A 27294-nucleotide genomic window follows, 5' to 3' on the forward strand; every position below is an offset into this window, starting at 1 on the left:
GCCCTTAAGGATCTCACCCGATTCTTATTCCGAGCACACCGGCGTGACTCAGACAGCGATGTGCGGGGAATTAAGAGAAAGAGGGAGGTTTCCAACTCTGACAGAGCCGCTCACCTGGCTGCCACTCGCCGTCACCGTTTATTATTGATGACTCTTTCGATTTTCATTTCACCGTTCTGCCTATATATAGAGCCAAAGCACCCAAACACATTTAGGGTTTTTGGACAAATGTTGGTAGCGCAACGGCCTCCTGCTTCCCTTGACGGATACCAGCCATTCCCCCCGTGACAGTGCCGGAGCGGAGAGCCGAGCAACTTGATGAAAGTCAAGGACAAAAGGTCGACGCGGCGGCGGGGGGGGGTGGGGGGGAATCACCGACGCATTTATGTCGGAAGCCGCTCCTGCTGTCGCCGTCGGCAACCGGGGGTAAACAATCGCCATGCTGGGAGACGACTCCCCACTCAAGCCCTAATATTGTTTTACATATGAACGGAGAGAGAGAGAGAGAGAGAGAGAGAGAGAGAGAGAGAGACACACACAAGGGAGGGAGAGAGGAAGGGAGGGAGAGAGAGAGAGAGAGAGAGAGAGAGAGAGAGAGAGAGAGAGAGAGAAACGGTAAAGTCAGATCCTTCAAGACCAGGAAATATATGTAAATAGAAAAGGAGGCGTATTGTTTCCCCTCCCCTCTCCTCTGTCTGTGTTTCATGACCCCGGCGGCTGATCTGCTGCAGAAGCAACGGGTTCAGCCCACAGAGGTTCTACACGCGAGACTCTGCAGACGACTGCCGGAGTAATTAAATGCGACAAAAACGCTTTTTGCGCAGCTGTGCGGCTCTTTGCACTGATGCAGATTAATTGATGGGGGGAGGGGGGGAGAGGAAGGGGGGGGGGGGTCAATAAAGAAGGCAAATGTTTCATGTTGAGAAGGAAAAGTCAACTTCGCCCCTGAATAACTTTGCATAAACTGATGCGAGATCCATTCCGTGACAGGGTGGTGAACAGAAAACCCTGAGAAATGCGTCCTTTGACCATTTGACTATTTTATATTAATTAAAACACATTCTGGAAACAAAAGTTACACAAAGTTAATTAGTAAATAGGAATATTTAAAATTTTGATTCAACAACCACTACTGCTAACTGAAAGCAATGGAGTTCTCGCACACTGATTTAGAACTTTGAAAATACATTCCAAAAACAGACTTAATAAAAACTTAAGGCGTCCCATTTAAATAAATTCTAAATTGCACACCTTGGCATTCAGAAAAATGTTACACTGGAAAACAAAAAACCCAAGAAACCTTCATTCTCAAGCACTGTGATAATAAATATACAAAAAAATAGTCAATATAAAATGTATCTTACAACAAAAGAAATGGTCAGTGATATAAATCAGTCAGTCCTTCCTATCCGGAATTTTATTTATTTTTATTTTTATTTTTTTTACAGAAAACTTGATTGGTTCAGGAAAGATTAAGATATGAACTAGGCTAATTTTAAATAGCAACCATTCAGTTGGTGTTATCGCACAAGCCTGCAGATTCCAATAGGCTTTCATTTCTAAACACAGATGTGTGATTTAGTCACATTCACGTGTACTGCAAATCATCAGTGCGATTTATCTGTGAACGCAGACAATGAAGACAATCAGGGAGCAAACTGGTATATTTAAATGAAAACAAACCAAACACTGCTACAGCTGCCTGGCTCTCTGTGTGTCACCGATGCCTAGCAACAGACAGTAATAAACTGAGGAGAGAGAGAGAGAGAGAGAAGGAGAGAGAGAAAGAGAGAGGCTGCTCTTTGCTTGATGATGATTGCCACAGATTTCTTTAGAAAAGAAACCCGACAAAGAGGTAAACAAGAGAAATGGCTCCAAAGAAAATATACAAAGGAGAGTTTAGAGGCCATTTTGTGCTTCCAGCGATGGGAATGAGGGAAAGGTAATGCACGTTGCTTTGAGGGAAAAAATGCTTTTTTTTCTTTCGAATGGTTTCCGTGATGTTTCACTGGTCCGAGGTTGTCTTTCATGTCCGAAAAGATGACGGGGGTTTTAACGGTCCTCTCAGGAGGCTTAAGCACCGTCTCTCGGTGCAGAAATGAACCCCATGGTGCCGATCACAAGGTGAGTGCAGTTTGGTTTCAGCATCCAGGGAGGAAGGGTATCGGTGAACCCATAGAGCGACAGAGACTCCTCTGGCACTCCTCTGGTACATCCACCGCATGCAGTCTGCCCAGGCCTGCTGCACCTGATGTGAGATCTTCCAGAGGAAAGTGCTACAGCTGCTAGCCTAGTAGCATTTTCACAAAAATTAGATGAAATTATACTTCAGGGCTGCAATTTAGCATTCTAACCTGGGGGCATAATAAATAAATAAAAACCGGGATGAAAAGTTGTTAAAAAATATTGTTTATGACTAAAACTGCTCCGTAGAGGAAAGTTCACTTAAAATAATCATGTAATCCAAAACTCAAAACATTATTTACAATCTTCCTGTACTGTGTGCAATTCATTACTTTATTAATATTATTGCAGTAATTATACCGAACACAAGCTGCATGCTAATAAGAAGATGCAATTATATATTATTTTACCAGCATGATCTTTATTCACACGTTAACAACCAGTAAGATCGATGTTGCTTTTCAGTACCGGTGCTCTGGTATTTGCTTTTAGAGAGAAGAGCATTTCCCAGCATTCCCAATGAGGTCTCAGGGCCGTAAGGAGCACCAGCGATAGCGAAGTTAGCGGTAACGGCTTCAGGGCTGAAAGGGTCAGCGCGTGATGAGCGGATGGGGGGAACAGATTCCAGCAGCGAGGAGATTCTGATGCGTGCCCACGCTCAGCCAATCCACTCTCTCCACCGCGAGAGGCGTCTGCCCACGCTCAGCCAATCCGCTCTCTCCAACACGAGAGGCGTCTGCCCACGCTCAGCCAATCCGCTCTCTCCCTCCGCAGCATGAGGCCAGACGCTGGATCTCAGGCCACCTCCACAATCGATACGGTTTCTCCAGTCGTCCACTGGCCCCGCAGTTCATACGCCTGTAATTCTCCCCCTGCTGAAGAGGCCTTCCATCCCTCCAGGTCACTGCACAGCAACGTGAGGAACACCTCTTGTAAGCAATTTATAACTTCTCGCTTATATAGTTACAGGATCCAATCAAGTCTACCACAAACAGCTACCCTACTGATGACTCAGGGCTAGAACTGACGTGTGCACTTTGACTTTTTTTTACAACATTTATTTCTGATTTCTTCCCGTTTTTCTCCCAGTTTACTGGCCGACTGTACACTGGCGCTATTCAGTTCCCCACACGCTGCTGAGGATTGGCGGTCAGCTGGTGGTACCAAGGAGGTCTCCTCCGAGACACGGCTCTTCAAGCTCCTGCCCGTGACTCCTGTGCGACACGAGGACCGCGCGAAATTCCCCACCAAGACCTTTTTTTTGTTTGTTTTGTTTTTAAAGAAAAAAAAAAAACAAGGTTCGCTCTGAAAACAGCAAGAATCCATTATTAGTGAATGGAAGTCCAGCTTATATCCTTTACATAACACAAGCCTCTTCATGGTTCATCAAGTCCTAGGTCTTCCCGTCACAAAGTAAACCAACAGCACAGCTTGTAAGCCCTGATTGAATTTGCTCGTCGCGCTGCTCAGGCAGATCAAAAGCGACATTTGCATTCGGCTTCTCGAGCCTTTTTCACCGACCGAGTTTACACCTGGATTTCAGCCGTCACGCAGTGAGACGCACGTCCACGCCTTAGCGAGGTGTTCCTGCTTTTGAAAAATCTCATTAGGCCCCACCGAGCTGTGACTGGCATTAACGCACACCCGAATTTCGCAGGCGATAATATGAGCTCTGCGGTGTGTTTGTGTGTGTGTGTGCGTGTGCGCGCGCGTGTGTGTTCGTAAAATCTGGCCCCGTAAACCGATATCTAAAGCCAGAAGACTGTTCAGAGAGTTGCCGGTCTCCAAAGCGGGGAGATATCTGGTCGCAGCACAGACTGGTAATGAAGAACATTATCGGCATCTACGCCAAGCAGTGTGAATTGTGGCTGTTACCATGACAGCCAGACAGACACCAGAGGGTCCCGACGAGCCAGAGTTTCGGGAAAGCGGGCACAAGGAGAGACTCGCAGTCAAACTTTCACCATCAATCTTCCTGACTTTTACTAATCCTGAGAATAAGACTAGTACTAGAGGAGTAGGCAGGAAGGGCATTTTGGATCTTTTTTTACATTTTATTTTATTTTTTTGCTTTGGTACGTCACATGGTTCTGCTGTTCTAACTATAACTGTGAGACAGGCATTGTTAATCCATTTGGAGTCATTTTACTGTGAAATACTCAGAAGCCCTCAAGCCATTTAAAAAAAAAAAAAAAAAGCTAACTGGCATCAGGAGCGCTTCCACTTTTAAGTTAAGTTGCTGCTTTACTTTTGCGGTCAGTTTTCATTTGTTCTGTTTCACCATTAAAACGTCTCAGGACAGCAGAAGTGATTTGGTCTAATTAAGCATCAGATATGAGAGTGGTGTCCCCTCAGTTAGTCAAGTTGTGCCAGGAACACACTGTGTTCCCAAATTAATTTGTGCATCCTGCAGGAGCCCTATTTATCACTGACAGGCTGTCCATCTGCAATCCAGATGAGAGCGGGGCCTGCACTTATAGTTATACTGTGTGTGGGTGTGTGGGTGTGTGCGAGTGTGTGTGTATGAGTATGTGGGTGTGTTTGTGTGTGTGTGCAAGTGAGTGTGTGTTTATGAGTGTGTGTGTGTGTGTGGGTGTGGGTGTGTGTGTGTGAGTGAATGAGTGTGTGAGTGTGTGTGTGTGTGGGTGTGTGCGTGTATTTGGTTTGATATTATTCCCCTTTGTTTTTGATTGGCCCAGAGCATTTTTCAGGCTTTACAATGACAGCTATAGAGCACTCAAGAGTTTGTCATTAAAAGCAAGAAAATACACTTAAGGTTACTGGAATGTAGGCCTCCAGAGGTTGTATATTACCCGATTATTCTTCAAAAAGTCTGTTTAATATTACTGTACAGTCTGTTGAAGCTGGTTGTTATGTTGCATGCAAAATGCATGATATGAAAGCTGATAATGAGCGCTTACAATTTATGCTTGTGAATAAACACTACAGAATTCTCATGTTCACATATGCAGCAAGTGGAAACACAATGTCACTGTAAGAGCTGCTTTTGAGTGCAAAAAGTTCCAAACGTAGCAGAACCAACAAAAATAGAATTGCAATTAAAACAGCTTCAAAGTTTCAAGAGGACCTATTAGACATCCATGTCATACAATACCAGCAACCGAGGCCAGCCAAGACTATTCCACAGGCAAAGCTGTCAAAACACACACGTACACAGACTTGAGAACCAATACCAATAAATAGCTGGTAAATAGGGTACTAAAAATTAGAGTTATCAACTAAACTTTGTTTATGATATACCATTTACCAGAGCCTAGCATACCTAAAAAAAACTTTATCATAAATACAGACCTGAAATGCATGTTGGGTGCAGCTTCAATCCTAAATTTGGCAAATACTGCCCACCTACTGGAGAGCCTGTCCCATCTTCGATACCACCCAGTCCCTGGCCAGGATTCAGTTTCACTCATGTGTAAATGCAAGAGTCAGGACTCAGCATACACAGTTTAGCTAGTTCAATGACGACCACAAATGACTCAGCAAATTTTATGTGCACAAACATTCAAGAAGAAGAAATTCGCTGCTTGTGTTTTCTTTTCTGCGTGAACTGATTTCCACACTCAATGGCACTTTGTGGCAATGTTTGAATTTCATTTCTTTTCTTATTTTTTTGGCCTGGGTGCCCTCTGTATAAACAGAGAAACGTTCAATGATAAATCAACTCTTACAGAGTACATGTGGTCACTACTAAACTCATAAATATTCTGTTAGAGTTGAGTTAACACAGTTTCCTGTGTAAAATCAGATGTGCACTCACAGCTCTAAACCATATATTACGCATTAAAACCCCCCAGCCCCAAAACAGCACGGAATATGCATATAAGTGTGCAGTACTTACATGAATAAAAAATGTCATGCTTGTAAGAACCAGGACTTCCTAGGCACAAACTGCATTCTCATTGGAATTAATCAGTGTCATATTGTGTCAGACAGGAGAAAATCACTTTGTTATTATTTTATTATTATTATTTTAATTTGCCAGTGATCCAGAAAAGAACAGGAAGAGAACACGGTGGCTCTCCACGTTAGACACACAAACAGCTGCACCGTGAGTGGAAATGTAGTTTTGGACGCCAGTGGCAGTCTGCCTGCCACAGTGCAGAAAGCTTTATGAAAAGCTAAGGACGTCGGGGGACCCTGGCCACAGTTAAATTAAAAAGAGGACAGATAAAACTCATTATGACAGAATAACGTTCCAATATAATTAAGAATCTGCCTTCCTGTTAGAGAACAATTCATCTGTGGCCAAAAAGAACAAAAAATCTCTTATTCAAATAGCACATTTTGGCTCAGGGACCACACCAGGGCGAGTTTCTGTAGAAAATGGTCCAAAGGAATATGTAAGGGATATCTGAAAGCGATATTATCCCTAATTGCACACACCCCCCCACACACCTAAACTGGACACCTTCCCATTTTTTTTCATGGAGTTAGTCCAGTAGTAATGCTCTCGACTAAGCCTGCAAATGCACTTAGATTCACACTTAAAACCACCAGCATCCACCCCGTTTCCCTGATACCTCTTTTTAAAAAAGCCGATAAAATAAAAATATAAGAATGGAATGCAAATCAAATGAAGATTGACCCCCAGAAAAAAGGATGCTATGTTGTAAACAATATCCTTCAGATATTTTTACACTTTTTGAAATGATACATCAAAAGCATTGTGCAAAGTGCACTATCAATAGATTCACTCTTAATGGAACCAGATACCTCTGGTTCCATTAAGAGGAACTGGACTTGTAACCGAAAGGGCGCAGGTTCGATTCCCGGGTAGGACACTGCCGTTGTACCCTTGAGCAAGGTACTTAACCGAAAATGCTTCAGTATATATCCAGCTGTATAAATGGATACAATGTAAAAATGCTATGTAAAAAAAAAAAGTTGTGTAAGTCGCTCTGGATAAGAGCGTCTGCTAAATGCCTGTAATGTAATGTAATGTCATTAAAGCCAATCTATAAAAAATAAGAATAGAATGCAAATCAAATCATGATTGAACTGCAAACTCCAAACATACGACATGTTTAGATATTATTTCAAAAAAGCATAAAAACCATTTCAAAAACATTTCCATGAACCTTAGGGGATTGCCTGTTTTTGTGCAAAATCTCAGTGGGGTTTGCTTACGGTTTGATTGTTTGTTTGTTTGCAGGAACACCGCAAGGGATGCCTGACAGCTGATATATTCAAATCAGACATGTACACATGAACATACCTTAAAGAGCATAACAATTAAACAATCATTCTTGCGTACAACAGCCTTTTGAGAGAGAAAGAATGGAAAAAAGAAAGAATGAAAGGACAAAAGAAAGAAAGAAAGGGGAAAAAACCCTTTGGTACAGATTCTGAAAAGTATGAGTGAACATTTATGAGTCAACCTTTTGCATGAGTTTGTGTGATGCAACTGTGCAGTAATTTCAAACTAATCACGCTTATTGTTTTCATAAATTTAACTTTTCCTTGAACGTATAAATAGAAAAAAAATGGGGTCATGACAAGTTTCTAACTCCAGACAGAATTTTGCAAAAACAACAACAAAAACAACGATAATAATAGCAAAACAAAGACTTCAAAAGCGTGTCAGACAAATCACAAATAGCATTTATTCACTTTAAGGGAATTAACCTGTGATGATGTGAGGTTTTATATGCAGACTGATTCAGAGAGAGGCTGTGCGCTCAGTTCATCCTCAGTGCGCTGACTCCGTATCACCTGTAGATCCTGCTCAGATAAACGCTTTCAGGTAAGTCTGCCCAATACCGTGAGAGCCGCAGGTGCAGCTGTGCGTGAGGGACATTTCTGATCTCCAGAATCTCCAAATAGTCCCTGGTTAGCCTGCATATTAACCCCTCAAGGAGCAGGCTCACATATACAGGTTGTGACTGACTTGAAATTTCAAAGAAAAAAAAAAAAAAAGATAACCTATTCTTCAAAGATTGGAAGTACGTTTCAACCTTCTTACTGCCATCCAAAGCCAAGAAAGCTGCAGCCGGGGAGAAGCCAGGCTTCAGGGATCAGAGGTACACGAGTCAAACAGAAGTTATGGATTTTAAAGCACAGGATCTTCCCCGACAATGTCAGCAGCACAGATTACCCAAAGTGTACACGTAAGCCAGGCTGGGGGCAGCATGTACCGGTGCGCGCCAGCGTCATAAATTAAGGTTCAGGTTCCTGAGTACTGGTGGGGTGGGGGGGTTTGGGGGACCGTCCTCACTGACCTGTTTGCCCCGGGAGACATAAAATGTCCCACAGACCCACAGACAACTAACACGTGCTGCAGGAGGTTCTGAAGGACCGCGACCCCTGAACTGCGAGAGTCTCCTGACCAATCCCCTCGTCCCTCTCCCCTCTGGGCCCGAAAAAAAACCGCTCCAGGCCCCCAGAATAAAGCAAATACAGCGCTTCAATTCTCCCAGGCCCGATTCAGTGTGGATTTCAATATCACTGAACACAGCAGGGCTCCATTAACACAGAGAAACGGAGCACACACATATAGACAGCAAACCGAGCACCCTCTGAGTGTGGCATCTGTAGAAAAAAAAAAAAGCGTTCAACAGCTGGGGTAATTACAACTTGCACTAGTAATTACAACGTACAGTACATGCTCCAATTAATTACAGTAAGTAATTAAGTATTTACGTCATTAAGTATTTACGTCAAACATAATAGTTATAAATTGCATGGTACACATGGGTAAACTCGAATCAAAATTCCTATATTCTGGGGTGCAATACGCCCAATTAATTATTTAGATAGCTTATCGTAAAGTCAATAAACATACGAGCGAATTACACCATTTCACACATTCTAATGGACGTCCGAAGCGCTCGTTCTCACTTGAAACACATGAAACAGCAGAAGCCTGTCAATCTAAAGGAAACGGTGGAACTGTGATACTGTTTACCATACTGCCATTGGTGAAAATTGTTGTTGTTGTTTCTGTTGCTGATGATGATGACGATGGTGATGATAGATAAATAAATAAATAAATAAATAAATAAATAAATAAATAAATAAATATACGATTTAATAAACTTTCATCTATAGCACCTTTTATACAATGAATTTGTAGCCCAAGGTGCTTCACAGCGTAAGTCAAATAAGTTAAGCTTGTTTCTATAGCCAGAGACTGCAAACAAAAAATAAACACATTCAAGTACATGAAAGAAGGCTATTATGAGTTTAAGAACAGTTCAAAATGCTTTGTTATGGCTCATGACTTCTGACAAATAAAATAGGATGTTATGTGAACAGTGATCTCACTTACAGCAGTATTTGTGATGTCTATTTTACTATTATTTCATAAAGAGTGTCAAAGTGATCATTACACTCAAAAGCAGATGAGAAAATTACTTTAAGTGTGGCATTAATATGCAAGGATAAATGGCTTAATTATGTGTCCTGATTTTTATTTTCATTGGACTTAACTTTAAAGCTTTCCAAAATGATTCAATTACTGACCGCAATTTTCACTGTGTAATTACACTTACCCTTTCAACGATATTAAAACACTGACAAATAAATATAGTAGCTATTGAAAGAATGCTCCCATACCTGCACGCACACACACACACGCATATACACACACACATATTTTCTGTTCAAAGGTGCAAATGTGATGAAAAGGAATGTACATACACTTTTTTAAAAGTCAATTATAAGGCCTGCATCAAACCTACTAATATGAGATAAAAACCAAATTGCTATATGATTACAAAATAACAAAAACTTTTTGAAAATGTATTTACTTTCCTTTTCTATATATGTGCTGTGACAGTTGGAAATAGTATAAACAGAAATAGATTAATACGCTTTCCTGGACGTCTCCCAAAACGACTGTGTGTTAAAAGTCATCTGACTGCGTTTCCCACTGCCTCAGTCTCTTGTCTTTTATAGCTCATAAGTAGAAAGCTGGCAGCCTATTTTGTCAATTTAGTGCTTTTTAAGTATATTCAGTGACTCAGCAGGCTCAAGGCATTTGTAAGAGTGGCTAATGGAAGTCTAGTCACTTTCCAGGCCCAATTTGGAGACTCCCTTAGCAATTAGGTGGTGTCTTTTTCCCTGTGCATCTCGGCCATGTTCCTCGTCATCCATGGACTACAGCGCATGATTTGCACATGTCGTTTCCATAATGCTGTTAGAATACAACCTGCCGTACAACCATAAACTTTAAATCACTCATGTAGTAAGACTAAGATTTTTTTATTGCTATTATTATTAAATATAACGCTGTTTACTCTTGTTTAAAGAAAATTTTATTCGTTTTTGCCACTATTGCATGGACACGGTGTATCATATTATCTGCCACTAATAAATATATAATGTGACTTCAAATGAGGGATTCTTCTTCATTTATCAGGTGATGTTATTTTGTTAACTCCACAAGGTACATGTTCTGAAATTATATTTTTGGGCTCTGGAAGAATGAACAGCTCATCTGAAGCTTTAAAAGCGCATTAAACATCCTGACATTGATGTGGAAGCATAATCCCTGGGTTTGATAAATTAAATGACGAGGAAGCTAAGCATCCGCCCTTGAAAAGTCACTGACAGCACAAGTTTGCTAGTCACGATATCCTAGTCCATCAACTTTCATACGGCCAGGCGGGGTAGATCTGCACTGCAGTGGAATGGAGCACACAAGATAAATTTATAAATTATAAATACAGTGAAATTAAAATCTTTGGATTACAAATCATCTGCTTATGGTTATTATAAACAAAGCTTTGTGGGGAAAAAAAAGATAATTTTTGTTAATGCTGCAGCCTTGGAACAGAGATGGAAATGGAAAAAAAAAAAAGGACAGATATGAACCTCAGATGAGTGTATTTCTAGAGAGCTTGCTCATTTACATACGCAGCACAGGTACTGGTGACGTCAGGACCGACCACCTTAGGGTGAACAAGGCATTGATGAACTGATCGAGAAAGCAGAGTGACGTATTAAGAAGCATAAAGGTTTTGTGTGCGTGTGTGTTTGTTTGTGTGTGCGTGTGCACGCGTGTGTCTGTGTGTAATGCATTTTTTGTATTAACAGTATTTTTTAGTTTTATTCTTTCATTATACATTCACTATGTATATATGGCTGCACTTTTTCAAAAGCTGTTCATTTTTATTTTCCTATGGCAATCGACTTTCCGACGGATTTCCACTGAAAGTAAACGCACCAGCACGATTTCTCTCACACCGACCTCGTCCCAACCGGCAGCGGCCACACCAGGGCCAGCACTGAATATTTCATAAGAGGAAAACAAAGCCAGCTTTCAGCGACGAGGGAAAACGTGCAGGAGACTGTATTTTCTTTTACCCTACATGGTGGCTTTCAGAAGACATTTATCCTAAAAAAAAGTTTTCATTTAAAAAACAAAAAATCTGAATCGTATATTTGCATCTCCTCTACAGGAGTGTGAGCTCTTTGCACACGCTCAAAGACGCACGTGCGGAAGCGAACAGTGGGAAACAGCACATTCTCCGCTGTAATTCCGACTATTTCTATTTCCTTAAGAAATATTAGCACCCGACTTCAATAAAAATGCTACAGAAATTAAGTTTTGAGCTTATACAACAAAAAACAGCAGTATGTGCTTTAGGCTGCAGGTGGCTCAGACTGGATTGCCTGTTATTTAGCACTAAGAAGCACTTGGGAATGTTCCTATCATGGTCCAAATCCATTTCTAACCAAGTACACACTCACACACACACACACACACACACACAACCTATTGCATTATTTTATGGTGGTAGTGCTAGTTATTGAGAGTAATACTGCCTGAAGGGGAAAAAAAAAAACAGAAAATAGTGCTTAAGAAAAAAAAGAGAATTTCTTTCCGCTGAGGTGAAATTCAGTTTTTTTTTTTCTTTTTCCCCACAGAAAACCAGTACCTGTTCCAGGGCGACAGTGGAACGGAATGTTGAAATCAGCCGAATTTAAACCCCCAAGGTCAGAGCAGGCAAAGCAGATCAAAGTCGGCGGATATCCATCATGGCGGATATATATTCCTCCTGCGAGAGCGCCGAGGAAGCGGCTATGATTGTTGAGGGCAAGGCGGAGACGTGCCGCTAAGTGATTTGTGCGCTCCACCCTGCCAAATGGCGGCCATAATGGTTGAGGGCAAGGTGATAGAAAGGTTAGCGATCAATTCCTGTGGCCCGTCCGCTAGAACGTGGGGGAAGCGGCCATTGCTAAGGGCAAAGAATGGGAAGAGGTGGTAACTGATTTCACTGGGGGAATAATTAAACACTAGCCTGGGTCAGTACACTAAACAAAATGGCGGAGGACAGAGAGAGGAAACGTTACTAATGTTAAGGAACAAACAGGATATTATTAGCGACCGATCTGCAGAAAAGATTTTCTTGTTTCAGTTTTGACCTGTGCCGTGTGCTTTGAGCTGTGCACTCCTCGCCTCTGGTCAGGAGAAAACCTAAATTCACTGGCCCCGCCCAGTGCACCCACATCCCGAGCCATCAGCTGTGCCCACACTAATTCCTGAAAACAGACTATTTTTGCAATTTAATTTCTCTTATAAAAAAAAGTGAGAGATCAGCATCATCTTCTACATTACAAAGGATGCTTCAACACACTGCTTTGTAAAATTGAAAATGCTTTGACATACACATTTCACTTTTTTATGAAATGATATACAGGAGCAATACTCTCAAAATTGTTCGGCAAAGAAGGGGGAAAAAAATGCGCAGACTGCCAATTGCGAAGTAATTCATCAGAGATGAGACGGTGGAAAAAGTGGCTTGTTTGACTTCAATAGAAACTTTTCAGAGGATCATAATGTGTGTGGGTTTGCCTCAATTCATCTGAGCATTGCTTTCGCTCTGCCAGAACCTCCCAAGCTCTCTGGATTTGCATACCGACTCATCTCATCGTTTTCATCAAGGACATTCACTCTTACGAATTCCATCTACGGTATTAATGTCCACATTAATGCATGCTTCTGCCTATTTGTGTTGCCAAGGAAGCAACAGGCTTGGGTACAAGATGGCCGCGAGTGTGTACTGCAGCAACAGTCTTTATTTCCCTAAGGCAGACTGCGTGACCCCTGAGATTAGTACAGCATTATACACACATAAAAACACCCAGACTTAAACGCATAAAGTGCTTAAGCACTGTAGTAAGTAAACCCTTGTGCATACCGTACAAATAAAAACAAGCACAAAAAACAAGCACTTTTAACTTACACTTATTTTTAGCTTCAGCACACACTTTTTTAAATTACAGTGATTGCCGAACTAACAGAACTGCACCTTATATTTGAAGGTTAAGGTAAAATGTTGACCGAACACCAGCGGTTACTATGCATTTTAAGGCAACTATTTGCTTAAGATATACCTAAAGGTCAATATTAGATGTGCAGAAGTCTTCTGGGAAATTCCTTTTGGTAAATCAGATTAAATGAGCCCTAGCAGTGGCCTGTAAAGGGCAAGCCGCAGATTCATTCAATCAGGAGTCCTTAATGAAAGTGTTGGATAGGTAACTGGGGAGACCTGGTGTGTACCCTGCGATTTCAGCCTGGGCTTGAAACACGAAATTATCCACAGCCAACACAGCAACACATCTACTGTATAAGCAGAGGAAGGAGGTGCACCATACTCTCACAAACAGGAGGTGCACCAGACTCCCACAAAAGCAGGAGGTGCACCATACTCCCACAAACAGGAGGTGCACCATACTCCCACAACAGCAGGAGGTGCACCATACTCCCACAGAAGCAGGAGGTGCACCATACTCCCCCAGAAGCAGGAGGTGCACCATACTCCCACAGAAGCAGGAGGTGCACCATACTCCCCCAGAAGCAGGAGGTGCACCACACTCCCATAAAGAGGTGAAGTGTAGAGCAGGGCTGAGTCATCCAGTCTGATGGGGACAGGGCCAGTCTGAGACCCAGGAGCAGGGGAGCAGCGGAGCAGGGGAGAGTGTGCAGGGCTCCACTGATCCTGCAATCAGCCCGCAGATAACAGCCTGGCCCTGAATACATCTGCATACATCAGAGCACTTCATCTCACCAAACGAGAGCGTTCCCCATACTGGTCCCCCAGGACAGCAGCTCTGAGAGGATACGAGTACAGGAAGCTCACAGCTTTAACATCCAGAAGCAGCTCTAAAGAGAAGCCAGCGCCCGCATATCTACAATGCAGCATGCCAGATACACTTCAATAAAGGCAAAAACACCATCACGGACCCTAAAACTACACAGTGTCCACGTTCCTCTCTCTCTCCATAACACAGAGTCCACCCAAAGGCTCTGAACAGAGTATTTACAAGCGCCCGGCAATGGCCGCCGCAGCACAGCACACTCATGATGAGATACACATCGGTTTCTCACCACGGACCTCATGCTGTGTGTTTAAACACCGCTGCGCTGCACGCTTGCTGTGCCCCTCAGCCAGTATAAATATGGAACTACGTCTCCCAGCTCCCCGTGCAGCGCTAGCACTGTCAGTCATGGGGAGCAGATGCTACAGTGGCCTGAAGTGAACAGCGTATAAATGAGGGGAGAAGGACTCTCAGCTAGCATGTGGCATTGGACAGCCACAGACCCCCCCTCCCCAAACCCCCCTCTCCAGAACGACTCTCCCTTTCACTGAGCTGGAATGGCACACAGTAAACCTTCACCTGCAACACATCCTCCATCTCCTCCTCCACCTCTTCCATCTCCGAGCCAACAGGCTGCATGAACCAGAAATCTTCTGCAAATTCACTGAACCACCAGCTCCACGAGAGAGGGGTATGCTGCACCAGTGTGTGTGTGTGTGTGTGTGTGTGTGTGTGTGCTTGAATGTGCGTGTGTGTGTATGTGTGTGTGTGTGTGTGTGTGTGTGTGTGAGCGTGTGTGTTTGTGTGTGCGCATGTGTGAGTGAGTATCTGTGCAGGGGTGTGTGTGACAGTGTGTGTGTGTCCTTGCGTGTTTTGTTCTGTACGTTCACGTACACAAGCGTAAACAGGTCTGAATATTTTTTCTGTGCCCTTAATGTTGTTTTGTCTCGGTTTGCTTATGTAAATGTGAGCATCATGTATGTGTGTGCTTCATTATTTGCCTGTGCACGTGCATGCATATACATGTGTGCGTGTGTGTGCATATGTTTGCATAGGCACTATATGTGTGCTTATGTATTCGTGCTTGTGTTTATGCATGTCTTTACAGAGCACAGAAGTGAGGCCAGACAGCCTAATGATGTGGTCTGCATATTGCAGCAAATTCTATGAGCAATAAATATGATTAAGCAGGCACCGAGCCACCTTCAAAAGCATAACTTGTTATGTTCAAAAACGCCATGTTCCAATTCAGATTTAATTTGTCACCTTAGTCAGGGAAGCATCCGTTAAGTCAAAAACCTTAACAATAAACATGTTTTTAATGGCTGTCTGAAGCACATTTCAAGTGCGTTTTTCAAGCCAACTGTATGGAAAAGCTCAGTTTCTGTGACGCAATTTGAAAAAAGAATAAACAGGAGAATGCTTAAAAATAATAGCAAAACATTAGTAGCGCAACAGCGCCCCCTGTTGGCTTCAGGCTAAAACTGGTGTATTCTGTTTCCGCTACACAGAAAAGGACTGTATTAAAACGTCACGTTGCATGCCTGTGCCTTAGCTTCAGGATTACACAGAGGACAGTGAGTGCGAGAGGGGAAATGTGATTTGGAAACTGGACCCTTACACAAACTAAGTTCCATGCTTTCTGACAGCGTGAAAATGGAGACCTCTAATCCCTCCTGGGAACTGGGTTTTTTTAATATAATTTGGGTTTAAGGGAACATAATAAATAAATAATTGTAATCCTTTCTTTATTATACCTCTGTAAAACAGCAGAACAGCAATTAACATAGGAAGAACATTCCGGAACATTACATTGCAATGGCAGGTGCCAACTAATGGTCTACAGTCTGCATAAACTCTCCTTACCTATAGTTACTATGAAGCAAGGCAGTAAAGCCATTACATGACACCACTTCCTATTTTTATCCAAGGACAATGCAGCTACTGTTCACAATTAATCATGAATAGTCAATTTTCCAGACAAGCCACCAACTTGAGGTTAGATTTGTGTGTTTGCGCATGCGTGTGTCATACGGACGCATGCAGGTGCAAGTGTGTGTGTGTGTGTTTCTGTACCTGTTGGTCTTGTGTGTGTGTGTATCCCATGGTTACCACAGGAGATTACACCAGCAGAAAAAGAGCTTTCCTGCAGGCCCGTATGTGCCTTCAGACACATGCTGTTCAATTTGTACTAAGCCCTGAGGTTTTTTTTTTTTCTTATTTCTAAGAAACTTAATCCAAAGAGTGCCTCGTCCCGCCATTCACACAGGGTTGCCCCTATAATACGGCTGCACCCCAGGGCCATTTCCTGAGCCTGAGCCAGGAGTGTGTGCACTGATCACCTTAACCGCCAGGTCAGCAGGTGACGAAAATCCTTGTTGCTAAGTGATTCCTTAATTCCACCTTTAAAGCAACTGTCTGACCTGACCAAACACAGAGATCTTGTTCTATTAGTGCTCCGTCTGTTCCCCTCACAGACTGGAAACTTTCTGGACACTCTTTCCCTTCACAGACCGCTCCTGATCTACTGACCTCCACACAGACAGCTCCTGATCTGAGTGAGGTGGGGGGGGGGGGGGGGTAGGGACAATTCCAAGGGCCCTGACTGACAGAGGCCCTCAAAACAAATCACCCCACAGGATTTTTTGGGGTGGAGGGGCCCAATGCAAGATCTTCCCATGGGGGCCCAAAATCCCTGATGTTGCTCCACTAGGTAGACCACAGACATTCACATCACTGCCATGGGTATCCCAATTCCCTTTGCCAACTACCCTGCTGCAACTGAGGAATCATTACCTGCCCTAGATACTGCCTTCTGTTTCGCCTAGTTATGCTTATCCATATTCAGAGGTGCACACACAAGATGGTTTGCAAACCATCAACATAAGGTTCAGATTTATTTTTATTATAAAGGAACTTGCACCCAACGTGCTTTATGCTTAATAATAACTATTTCAGAAAGGATACAGAAAGCTGTATTTAGGGTTGGAGGTGATGAAACTAGCTTTTGAATAATTTTGATGAATGTGTAATTGGTCAAGAAGGATACTATAATTATCATTAATTTGTTTCGGCTACTCTTGAACTAAATATAAGCCAGCTCAAGAGATCGGATAACTAATTAGAGAAAATCTGAACTGCATGAACTTTGGAATAAAGTTACAAAACTTGCAATTTTTCTACATTTTTTATGAAATTGATTATTTAAAATTCTTACCCATCGGTTCAAAAGTTGAAGTTTTTACATTCATGAGATGTAAAAAATAAATTTAAAAATAACATTTTAGATTTTTGGACATGTGCTAACTTGTCATAGCCAGTTACACACCACTGCATTTAACCACACTAATAATGAATGTAGTGATTACTGTACAAACACTGAACATTCCTTATGTATGTAACATTTACCATGGAAAGTTGCCTTTTTTAGATTTTGAGATGTGCATATGCCTGGGCATAAGTTGAAGAGCTCAACAGGACAGCTACATATTGATTCAATAAAAAGAAATCATTCTCAATATGTAGGACTATTAGTTGCACTTGTGTTTGACTTTTTTACAGCTGTAACTGTCTCACCCTCAGCAGTTGTAGAACCAGCATACCAGAGAGTAATAGATGTTTATTGCCGACAAGGTTTTTTATTGAGAGATAACCTTGATGCTATTACAGAAAGAAAATTCCATTTTGGTCTTCAATGAATTAGAAACCAGAAAAAGACAGGCACTTGTTCTGAGCAGAATACCCAGGACTCATATTCTGCTCCATTACTGAATCAATACGCAGAAAACATCAATCATCACTGGTCCTTGACTTCCAATTCCAAATAAATACAGCCGTAACGTTTTGTTTTGTTTTTTTGTTTTTGTTTTTTGGAAACACAGTTTTGCAAGTTGACATATCTGTGAAGAAACAACAGCACTTGCGTTTTAATAAAAGTATTATAAGTGCTATATGCATGTACTACCTGCTATATATAGTTTTTAGCATGTCCGAAACAGCAGCATGAATGAAGTATTATGTGAAAAATACCATGATGTTATATTACATTCGATGAAATATCGTAGCATGCAAACTATGTTGGCATGAGTATCAGGTAGTTCACGACCGAAGCCAGACATCAACCAATAATGGCATAGGGCGGTGTCATGCGAAATATGGCACACCAGTCTCACACCATCATCAACGTACTGTACAAAGTGCTGAAAAAAAACGTAAATGTATGTAACGTTCCGAATATGTTTAGCTGAATCACGAGCAGTGTGCAGCAACCCGTTCTCCTCTTGTAAGTAAATGGCTATTTTGTGTTTTGCCGTAAAACGTCACTCCCATCCAGTCTTTGAGTTATGGCAAGCTCCGGTGGTGAAAAGTGCATGTTTACAACGCCGGTTTCAATTACTAATGCACAGAATGGCATTAGTCATCAACTTTTACCGCGCGCGATTTAGAAGACATAATTTTAAATGAGATGCAATATCTTCTCTAAAACATTCTGCGATGGTGCACATCTAAGGATACGAGCTGCAATCACCGTTCGCCACCTCAGCATCTCTTAAAATGCCATTTAGCTCGGAGTTCTCATTCTGACCGAGGACTCAGCGGGTCCTGAATCTCTAAAATGCGTTGTTGTAACTGGTACACATCGGTAGACGGTGCATGTAATTCGCTGTGTCGCCATGAGGAAAATTCCACTAATACAAAGCGTACAAAGACGTATGGTAGCTTGTCATGCTTTTATGTATTACCTGATATGCATTTATTTTATTTATTTATTGCACAAGACAGAACAATTTACAATTCCAGAAAGAAAGTGCGGTGAATTTTCAAATTTGCTAGCTCGCGACACCTGGTGCCAGAAAAACGTTACTGAGCCGTTAACTTGCCTCGTGTCTTACTCCAATACACCGGTTAGTCAATGCTTCCGCACAGGATTATATTATGTAGGACAACACAATGGAAAATTTGTATCAGTTCATTTGTTTCTAATTTTCCAGGGGGAAAAAAATTTGTCGTGGATTATCCCTTACATAACCAATGCCTAGCTCTAAATCCATCCCTTGTGGATGTTATCCTAATATACCAAGGTTAATGTAAATGTAACAGAAAATTCATATACTTTATACTCGGAAGTGTACACCAAAGTATAAAGAGAAATTACATTTTCTGCCCACTAGATGTCACCCTGTTAATATTTTACAGTTGTGGAGTTCCTTGAACTAGAAATATCCATTACCAGTATTCTGTTTTCCTGTCATTCTCTGTTTCATATATGCCTAATGTACCAAATAAGCCAAAACCTGTACTTGATGAAACACAGTAATAAGCAGTAATTACACAACAGGAATTTTGCAGATGCTCTTAGCCAGAGCAACTCACAGAGTGCAATAGATACAGAAGCAATTCAGGGCAAGTACCTTGTACCTTGCTCAAGCGTACACAATAGCATGTGGGAATAAACCTGCAACCTTTAGGTTAAAAGCTCATCTCAGCTCCAGTTCAGTAATGGAAGAATGAGAGGTGCTAAATATGAGAATGAGATACAATCACTGACTCGTCAAAAGATTTTTATCTTCTCAACAAAATGCAATTATTGGCTCAATGAGGAGTTGCTGGTAGCACATAGTAGTTCCGTCCATTTTCAGTATCATGAAACCTCACTCTCCAGTAATGAGTCTCTAGTGAGATCAGCCAACACTCCACTTCACCTGTGTCTCACCAGCCTAGCCTGCAGCACCATGGACAGCGCCAGAGGGACAGGGCTGAGTTTCAGCTTCAGCACCTCCACTCTACACTCAGACCCGGACAGCGCCGGAGGGACAGGGCTGAGTTTCAGCACCTCCACTCCGCACTCAGACCTGGACAGCGCCGGAGGAACACTAGATATACTATATTGCACAAAGGAAAAAGGATATTCCATACTGTTTCCATTTGACTTTTTGGAGTTCATCATATTTGTAATAAAGTACAGATATATTATCTGGTGACATGTATTCTCTACATTGTCCAATGTAATTTCCTTTCCCTCAGGAAGTCGCATAGAGCCATAACTGTGCCCGAACGCCTTATCTTATTTTTTAGTGACTGTTCCAGAGATCAGATAATCACAAAGACAGCTGCCAGTTCCCCAGGAAGCTGCAGCCACTTACGATCAATCTTAAGAGATCCTTTCCTGAAATCTGTGAGAAGTCAGAACCTGTAAGCATGAAGCCAGGAACCACATCACTTGCACATTCACCAACGTTTCTGACACATTAAAGCACTCCTGCTCTCCACAGAGGCAGAAAATCCAGGTTTAGAAAGTAAAATTCCTCCTCTGAATTTCCTCTGAATCACCTGGATTTGCTACTCAGCTAAATTCTTCAGCCAGGACATAGAATGAATCAGTAAAATCATCTGGCTGAGTGTATGGGTGGAAAAAATCACATGGCAGGACTTTTTTCTTTCTGACCCCTCGACTTTCCACCTCTCCCTCTCCCTCGCTCTACCGGTACCAAAACACCAGGGCATTTTAGACTGGTCTATGCAGTCAGCCTACAACAAGGTAATAAAGTGGGAAAGTAGTTTGAAAAAAAACTGCCACTTTTTATCTGAATCCATTTCAAGTGTTCCTACTGTCAGCTGCCGTGGTCACGTGGGGTGATTGATACCACCACAGTCACATGGGGTGATTGACAGGAGAGAGGGAGGGAGCGACGGAGGGACAGGAAGCGAGCGCGGGTCCGTGACTCACGTCGAACTCGTTGAGGGCGGCGGCCAGCTCCCCGATGCCGGCGTGGCCGTGCTTCTCGTCGGCGGGCGAGGAGGCGCGGGCGGCGCCGGAGATGCCGCCGATGGCCTCCTGCACCTGCCGGAAGACGTAGTCGCGGTTGGCGCGCGTGGCCGCCACGTCCGGGTGGCGCAGGAAGGCCTGCGACGCCGTGTACAGCATGGTGGCGTTCTTCTTCAGTGCGCCTCGCGCCGCCGCCATCTCGTCCCGGCACTGCGGGTCCTTCAGCTCCTGAGCGGGAGACGCACGCTGCTGTCAGCCATTTTACCTGAACGAGGCTAACGAAAATGCTAACAAAATGCTAACGTGAACAAAATGCTAATGCTATATACTGCTAATAATTCACCCAGCTCAGTGAACAACTTATGTTAGCCATTTTACCTAAACGAGGCTAATGCTAACAAAATGCTAATGCTAAATACTGCTAAATATTCACCCAGCTCAGCTGTTAGCCAGGTTAAACCAGACTAACAAAAATGCTAATAAAATGTTAATGCTAAATACGTAAATTGTAAATTTCACCCAGTGGAGACACCCAGCAAACAATTCCAAATGCCAAATGCCAGATTTTCCAAGCAAAGGCCCAAGAATCATTTTCAGAAGATAGAGCAGGAAAGAAAGTAATTAAGTGGTAATGCCATCGCAGACACAATGCAATCTGGTTTCATTTTGAAAAAACAATCAAGAGCATTTTGCATGACTGAGCCACAGATCTGCAAGCTTAGTGAGGAAGCACAACTACCCATGTGTTTATTTTTTTCCTTTTTGATTACAGAGCTGAAGCCACTGCAGTACTCTCTTTCACAGCGCTGGTATATGGTGTGTGACTGTAGCTTACCATGCCACAATCACTATAGAACTGAGTGAGGTCCCCAGCAATGACAAACTGAGTTGTATTAACCTTGAGATTTTTTTGCTGAAATTATTTTTTTCTTTACACCTTCTCAGATTAGCAGCTTGTTTTCACAGACAGTTATTCAATATTCTTAGAAATATCGATGGTTTGAAATATTTAACCAGCATATGAGAGGCTGCATGTGCTGTGGAGGACAGCATATCCCAGAATGCACTTTGGGTCCTCTCACCTGCTGCCTGCGGGCTGCCACGTAGTTGAGCTTCACCATCTCTTTCCCAAACTCCTTAAAGCGGCTGGCCAGGTCCTGTTCGTTTGGAGCATTCTTCACTGCCTCAAGAGCCTGCTCCACCTGTCTCACACACACACACACACACACACACACAAACACACGCACGCGCACGCACACAGGCACAGGCACACGCACACACAGAGACACACACACACACACACAGGATTTCTCAGCACTGACTGGAGCATTACAGAAGCTCAGAGAGCATTATAGGAATGAACAGAGCCGTTCAGAACAAATAAAGCACTCCACCGGAGCAGACAAAAGGCACGGCCATTCCTCCTCACTGCTACCAGTAAAGAAATACCGCCCATTCAGACTGAGCCATGCCATTCAGACTGAGCCATGTCATTCAGACTGAGCCCTGCCATTCAGACTGAGCCACGTCCAACACATTCTCTTTAAATCCCAGAGCATGTGAAAAAAATACAGTCGGTGGTCACTTTATTAGGTAAACCTGCTCATTAACGCTAATAGCCTGATACACCAAACAGCGAAACACATGGCTGTGACACACTATATAAAGCTACGATGAGGCATAGTAAAAACGAAACAAAAAAACCCCATTCAGGAACAATTATGCAGCTCAATGCTAGCTGTCCCCCCCACCTGCCTGAGTGCTATACTGTTTAAATATGTCTGCCGACTCTATGACTAAGGGAAAATATTACAGCGTCATAAAAGCTAAAACGAATGGGCCCGGTTCTTTATGTGTGTTTAATGATCATTTATGCATGGACCCCCCGTGCCTGGTGGTGGCTCAGAGCGGCACAGAGCATCGTTCTCACCCCAGGCTGAGGCTCATTTATATGCTAATACAGACACAGGTACCGCAACGCTAACGCCCAGGCTGTCCCCGTGTCATAAATCTGCTTTCTGACACGGGGAATGAAATGGGGCTGTGCTCGCTGGAGTACGCGCACGGTCCCATGCACACACGGCCAAAGACCCCATTTTACAGACCTGCGTTAATGAATGTAACAAAATGCCCGCATCAATCCTGCGGTGAAGACAACTTTATTAATGCATAACTCTGTTTTATTGCATCATTTGACTTTTAAAGGTAATATTCTCTATATGTATCTATATTGCTGTACAATACAGTTCATAATGCCTCCAATACTTGCGTCGTAATATAATTTGTCAATCGCATGATGTGGTAGGGCTGGTCATTTTTATGTGATGTAATATACATAAATATGTCTGCGATATTCTTTGGTGATTCCACTGCACGTAATATTGATGTACTGGGTAGAGGCACATAAATTACTTGCAAGACGTGTGTTATTAGGTGCAAGAGCACAGGTTTGAAAAAGTGAAGCTTTCTCTTTCTCTTATGAAAGTACGCTGTTGTGAATATATTTTAAGCAGAATCAGATTTGTACCGTAGGCTTGAATCTTTTCAAAAGGCTTCTGGCAGCCAGTATTTTCATATTCTGACTCACACTCACAAATGTTACTTTCATTATTACATTAACTTGAAAAAAGAAATAACGCAAAGGGAGGCAGGATGTGGCTCTGCAGGAAGGCCGGAAACATACCCTACGTAAGTACGCGAACACGGACGCTTCAAGCCATGCGAAGCCAATTTCACATGTAGCTGCGTTCTAAAATGATTCACCTGAAATTCTTAACGCAACGCAAGCTCAAACTACAGTTTCAAGTATCGCAGCGAGGGGCACTATAGCAGGCAACAACAGGATGAAGCAGTCCTCTTCTATTTGTGCTTTGTGTTTAGTGAGGACCGATAATAAGATAAAATAGAGCACGTGACGGGGTACAGTTGTTTGACATCGCGCAACAGGAAGGCCGGATGACAGGAAGACAAGAAGACAGGAAGACAGGAAGACAGGAAGGCAGAAAGACAGGAAGACAGGAAGACAGGAAGGCAGAAAGACAGGAATGCAGGAAGACAGGAAGACAGAGAGACAGGAAGACAGGAAGGCAGGAAGGCGGGAAGACAGGAATGCAGGAAGACAGGAAGACAGAGAGACAGGAACACAGAGAGACAGGAAGACAGGAAGGCAGGAAGGCGGGAAGACAGGAAGACAGGAAGACAAATAGGCAGAGAGACATGAAGACAGGAAGACAGCAAGACAGCAAGACAGGAAGACAGAGAGACAGGAAGACAGGAAGGCAGAGAGACAGGAAGACAGGAAGACAGGAAGACAGGATGGCCGGAAGGCAGAGAGACAGGAAGACAGGAAGGCCGGAAGACGTACGATTTTGAGGTGCGCCAGCAGTCTCATGACGTCGGCCATGTCGGCGAGGATGAGCAGGCGGGTGACGGCGGAGAGCAGGGCGCGAGCCGCCCGGACCATGGTGCCCCTCTTCACCGACGAGCACGGGTCGTCCGCGAACTCGGCCGAAGCCGCGTGCATGGTCTCGCCTGCAGGGGGGGCCACAACAGACCCCTGCGTTCACAGCTCAGCCCAGCGTGCACGAGACAAAACGGCACAATATTTATACCACGATTTACCAGACCATCAGGATTCTTAGTGCTGTGAATCGACTTCCCTGACATTTGCAATTGGCCCAAGGAAAAATATTGACAAATAACCTGCTAATAGAAATATCTGCAGATAAAATTGATAAATGTGTCAGTCCACTCATTCCCATCCACATCACATGCACAACAGCTCGGCCTGACCGAGCCCTTCCCGCTCCTCCGTCAGAATCAGCGAGCGCGGGATTCGCCCCTGGGGAGTCCGGGCTTGTATATTTCAGCACGGCTCGCAAGCGGAAAGGGAACACTTGTAACGGGAAAGAACAACACGGTAAAAAACTCAGAGTCGTAAACAGGGGGAAAGGGGAGAGGTAATGTCGGCTACCTTGTTTACAGCGACTGAAATGCAGAGCCATTTGCCATTTTTGTCGCAGCCACGGAGAAAGAGACACAGCTCCGCCGTTTGTACATGCGCGAGACGGGCTTTAACGAACCCGGGAGAGCCTCCGCTTAAACTGTTTTTAAATCGCCGGGGCGGCTTGCGCTTCAATTACCGTCCGTCACCGACGGCGTGTGAACCGAGGACCACGATGACACAGCCGTAATGAGTTCCCGCCTAAAATTAAGGCGCACCAGAAAGAGTCGCCCAAGTGTAAACAGGTAGACGGGAGAATTTGGCGCATAAACTGAAGCGCGAAGGTGCCTCTTCATTACACACACACACACACACACACACACACACACACACACACACACACACACACACACACGTACACACACACACACTCTCACACACACACACACACACACACACACACACACACACACACACAGACACACACACACACACACACTGACACACAAAGATGCAGTGAGATATCAATGGCTTTCCCACAATTGAATGCAAAAATAAATCCTCAGACCATACGCATGTTAGAGTTTTCTGCATTTGAAGAAAATTCTAATTCGATATGAAACTTCAGGCTTCTGCGGAGTTATTTTCAGCGAGAGGGGTTTATCGAGCTTGCGCTGAAGAGACTTGGGAATACATCTCAGCACATGATTAAATAAGGATGAAATACAGAGTCTTTTATAAGTTTCACTTTCAACGGCATGAATCCATATTGCATGAGCGGGCAGTGCATGACTTTTAAAAACGAGCGGTTTCCGCCCCGGCACTGCGGAACCTAGTGGGACAGTCCGCTTAAATACACTTTTCACCCAGGGGGATATTTCCCTACCCTGCTCAGCGCACCGTTCTAAATCACACGCGCACCTGGTCAACAGAGAGTGCACTGGCATCAGGTGACGACAGGGGGGGTGGGGGGGGGGAGGTGATTGATCCCCCCCCCCTCCCGGGGAGAGATTTTTGCATTAGTACTTTTTCGCGTAGGTCTCCACACCAGCAGTGCCACTCAGTGCATCTCAGAGGAAGCCGTTTATAATGCTGATAGCCGCGGTGTTGGCCGTGGCGGAAAACCCCAGGTAACGCTCTGTAAGCTGCTTCACAGTGGGGACATGCGTGCGCGTCAAAAATCGCCAAGAACATCAGCGTGAAATAAACAAAGAGAGAGACAGAAAAAGGGGGCGATGAATCAGTGTACTCCATTCATATAGGACTGTGAGACCATCTAACGAGAAGCTGAAACGGAACCATTTTGGGCTCAACCATATCTGCTCCCAATGACGTGCATGCACAGTCGGGAACAACATTATTCATAGATTTAAAATGGATTTAACTGTGTCAGAAACATGCAACACTCTAATCTTAGGCTTCAGACAGTCAGTCATTTATAGTTTACATTATTATACTTTTTTCTTTTCACTTCCGAAATCGTTGAATAAAACTGTAGGAGCTGAACAGAACTGAAGCGAAAGGGCAGATTGTGCATAGGTATGTGCATATGTGACTTTCAGGACGATGTTCACACAGCACAGCATAAACCAAGATACCAACTGCAATAAGACAATGCTAATTGAAAGAAGAAACAACACAGCAGTTTTTGAGACCACACTATCTCCATTTGCACTCCAATGCTAAGTTAAAAGGACTGACTAACCGTTGTCAACAACGGAACACCTGTTTAGATCAGATTTAATAAATCCTCACTGTAATTTAAGGCCCTGGTTTAATGTAATTCAAATTGGTTGTAATTTTAACTCCTGGTTTTTCATAAGCCAAACTTGATTTGAACTGATTTTGCTGAATTCAGCGGCTACTGAATTCAGCGGCTACTGAATTCAAGTGTACTTCAATCTTCCCACTCTTTGCCCCACTCGACCAATGAGGTTAGTGGATGTATGACAGGATCAATAAACTACATGCTAAGAGCTTTTCTGTGCAGTTCACTTCCCCCATTTTGTGTGGTAATAAAGACAATCATAACATTGTCAAGGCCAGATCAGCACAGAGGGCTCTATTAATCCTGTTGGCCTTGCTAGGATGTGTGTGTGTGTGTGTGTGTGTGTGTGCATTTGTGTTCATTTCTACACAAAAAAACAGCACAGTATGACATTGTGACCCCATTAATTGCGGTATTTTCATGCATGAAATTAACTGGACTGATATGAATGCCTATGTATTTCATCAGGGAATGTCATAAAATAATTAAACAGGGAAAACAAGGGTAAGTAAGCAAGGCTTACATCCCTGAAAAGATGCAATTGTAGTGAGTGAGTTTTTTCACTAT

General features: G+C 43.3%; 1 protein-coding gene across 3 annotated transcripts in view; it reads right to left on the reverse strand.

Moving 5' to 3' along the window:
* Positions 1–27294, reverse strand: part of LOC135260066 (catenin alpha-2-like) — a 313250-nt gene that overhangs the window by 188317 nt on the left and 97639 nt on the right. For all 3 annotated transcript variants that reach the window (XM_064345209.1, XM_064345208.1, XM_064345207.1), the window contains exons 5-7: positions 24381–24547; positions 22099–22218; positions 20978–21244 (exon numbers count right to left, since the gene is read on the reverse strand). In XM_064345209.1, coding sequence (XP_064201279.1) covers positions 20978–21244; positions 22099–22218; positions 24381–24547 — 554 coding nt within the window. The remainder of the gene's footprint in view (positions 1–20977; positions 21245–22098; positions 22219–24380; positions 24548–27294) is intronic.

This window comes from Anguilla rostrata, chromosome 7 (genome assembly GCF_018555375.3).
Source record: "Anguilla rostrata isolate EN2019 chromosome 7, ASM1855537v3, whole genome shotgun sequence".
Taxonomy (NCBI): domain Eukaryota; kingdom Metazoa; phylum Chordata; class Actinopteri; order Anguilliformes; family Anguillidae; genus Anguilla; species Anguilla rostrata.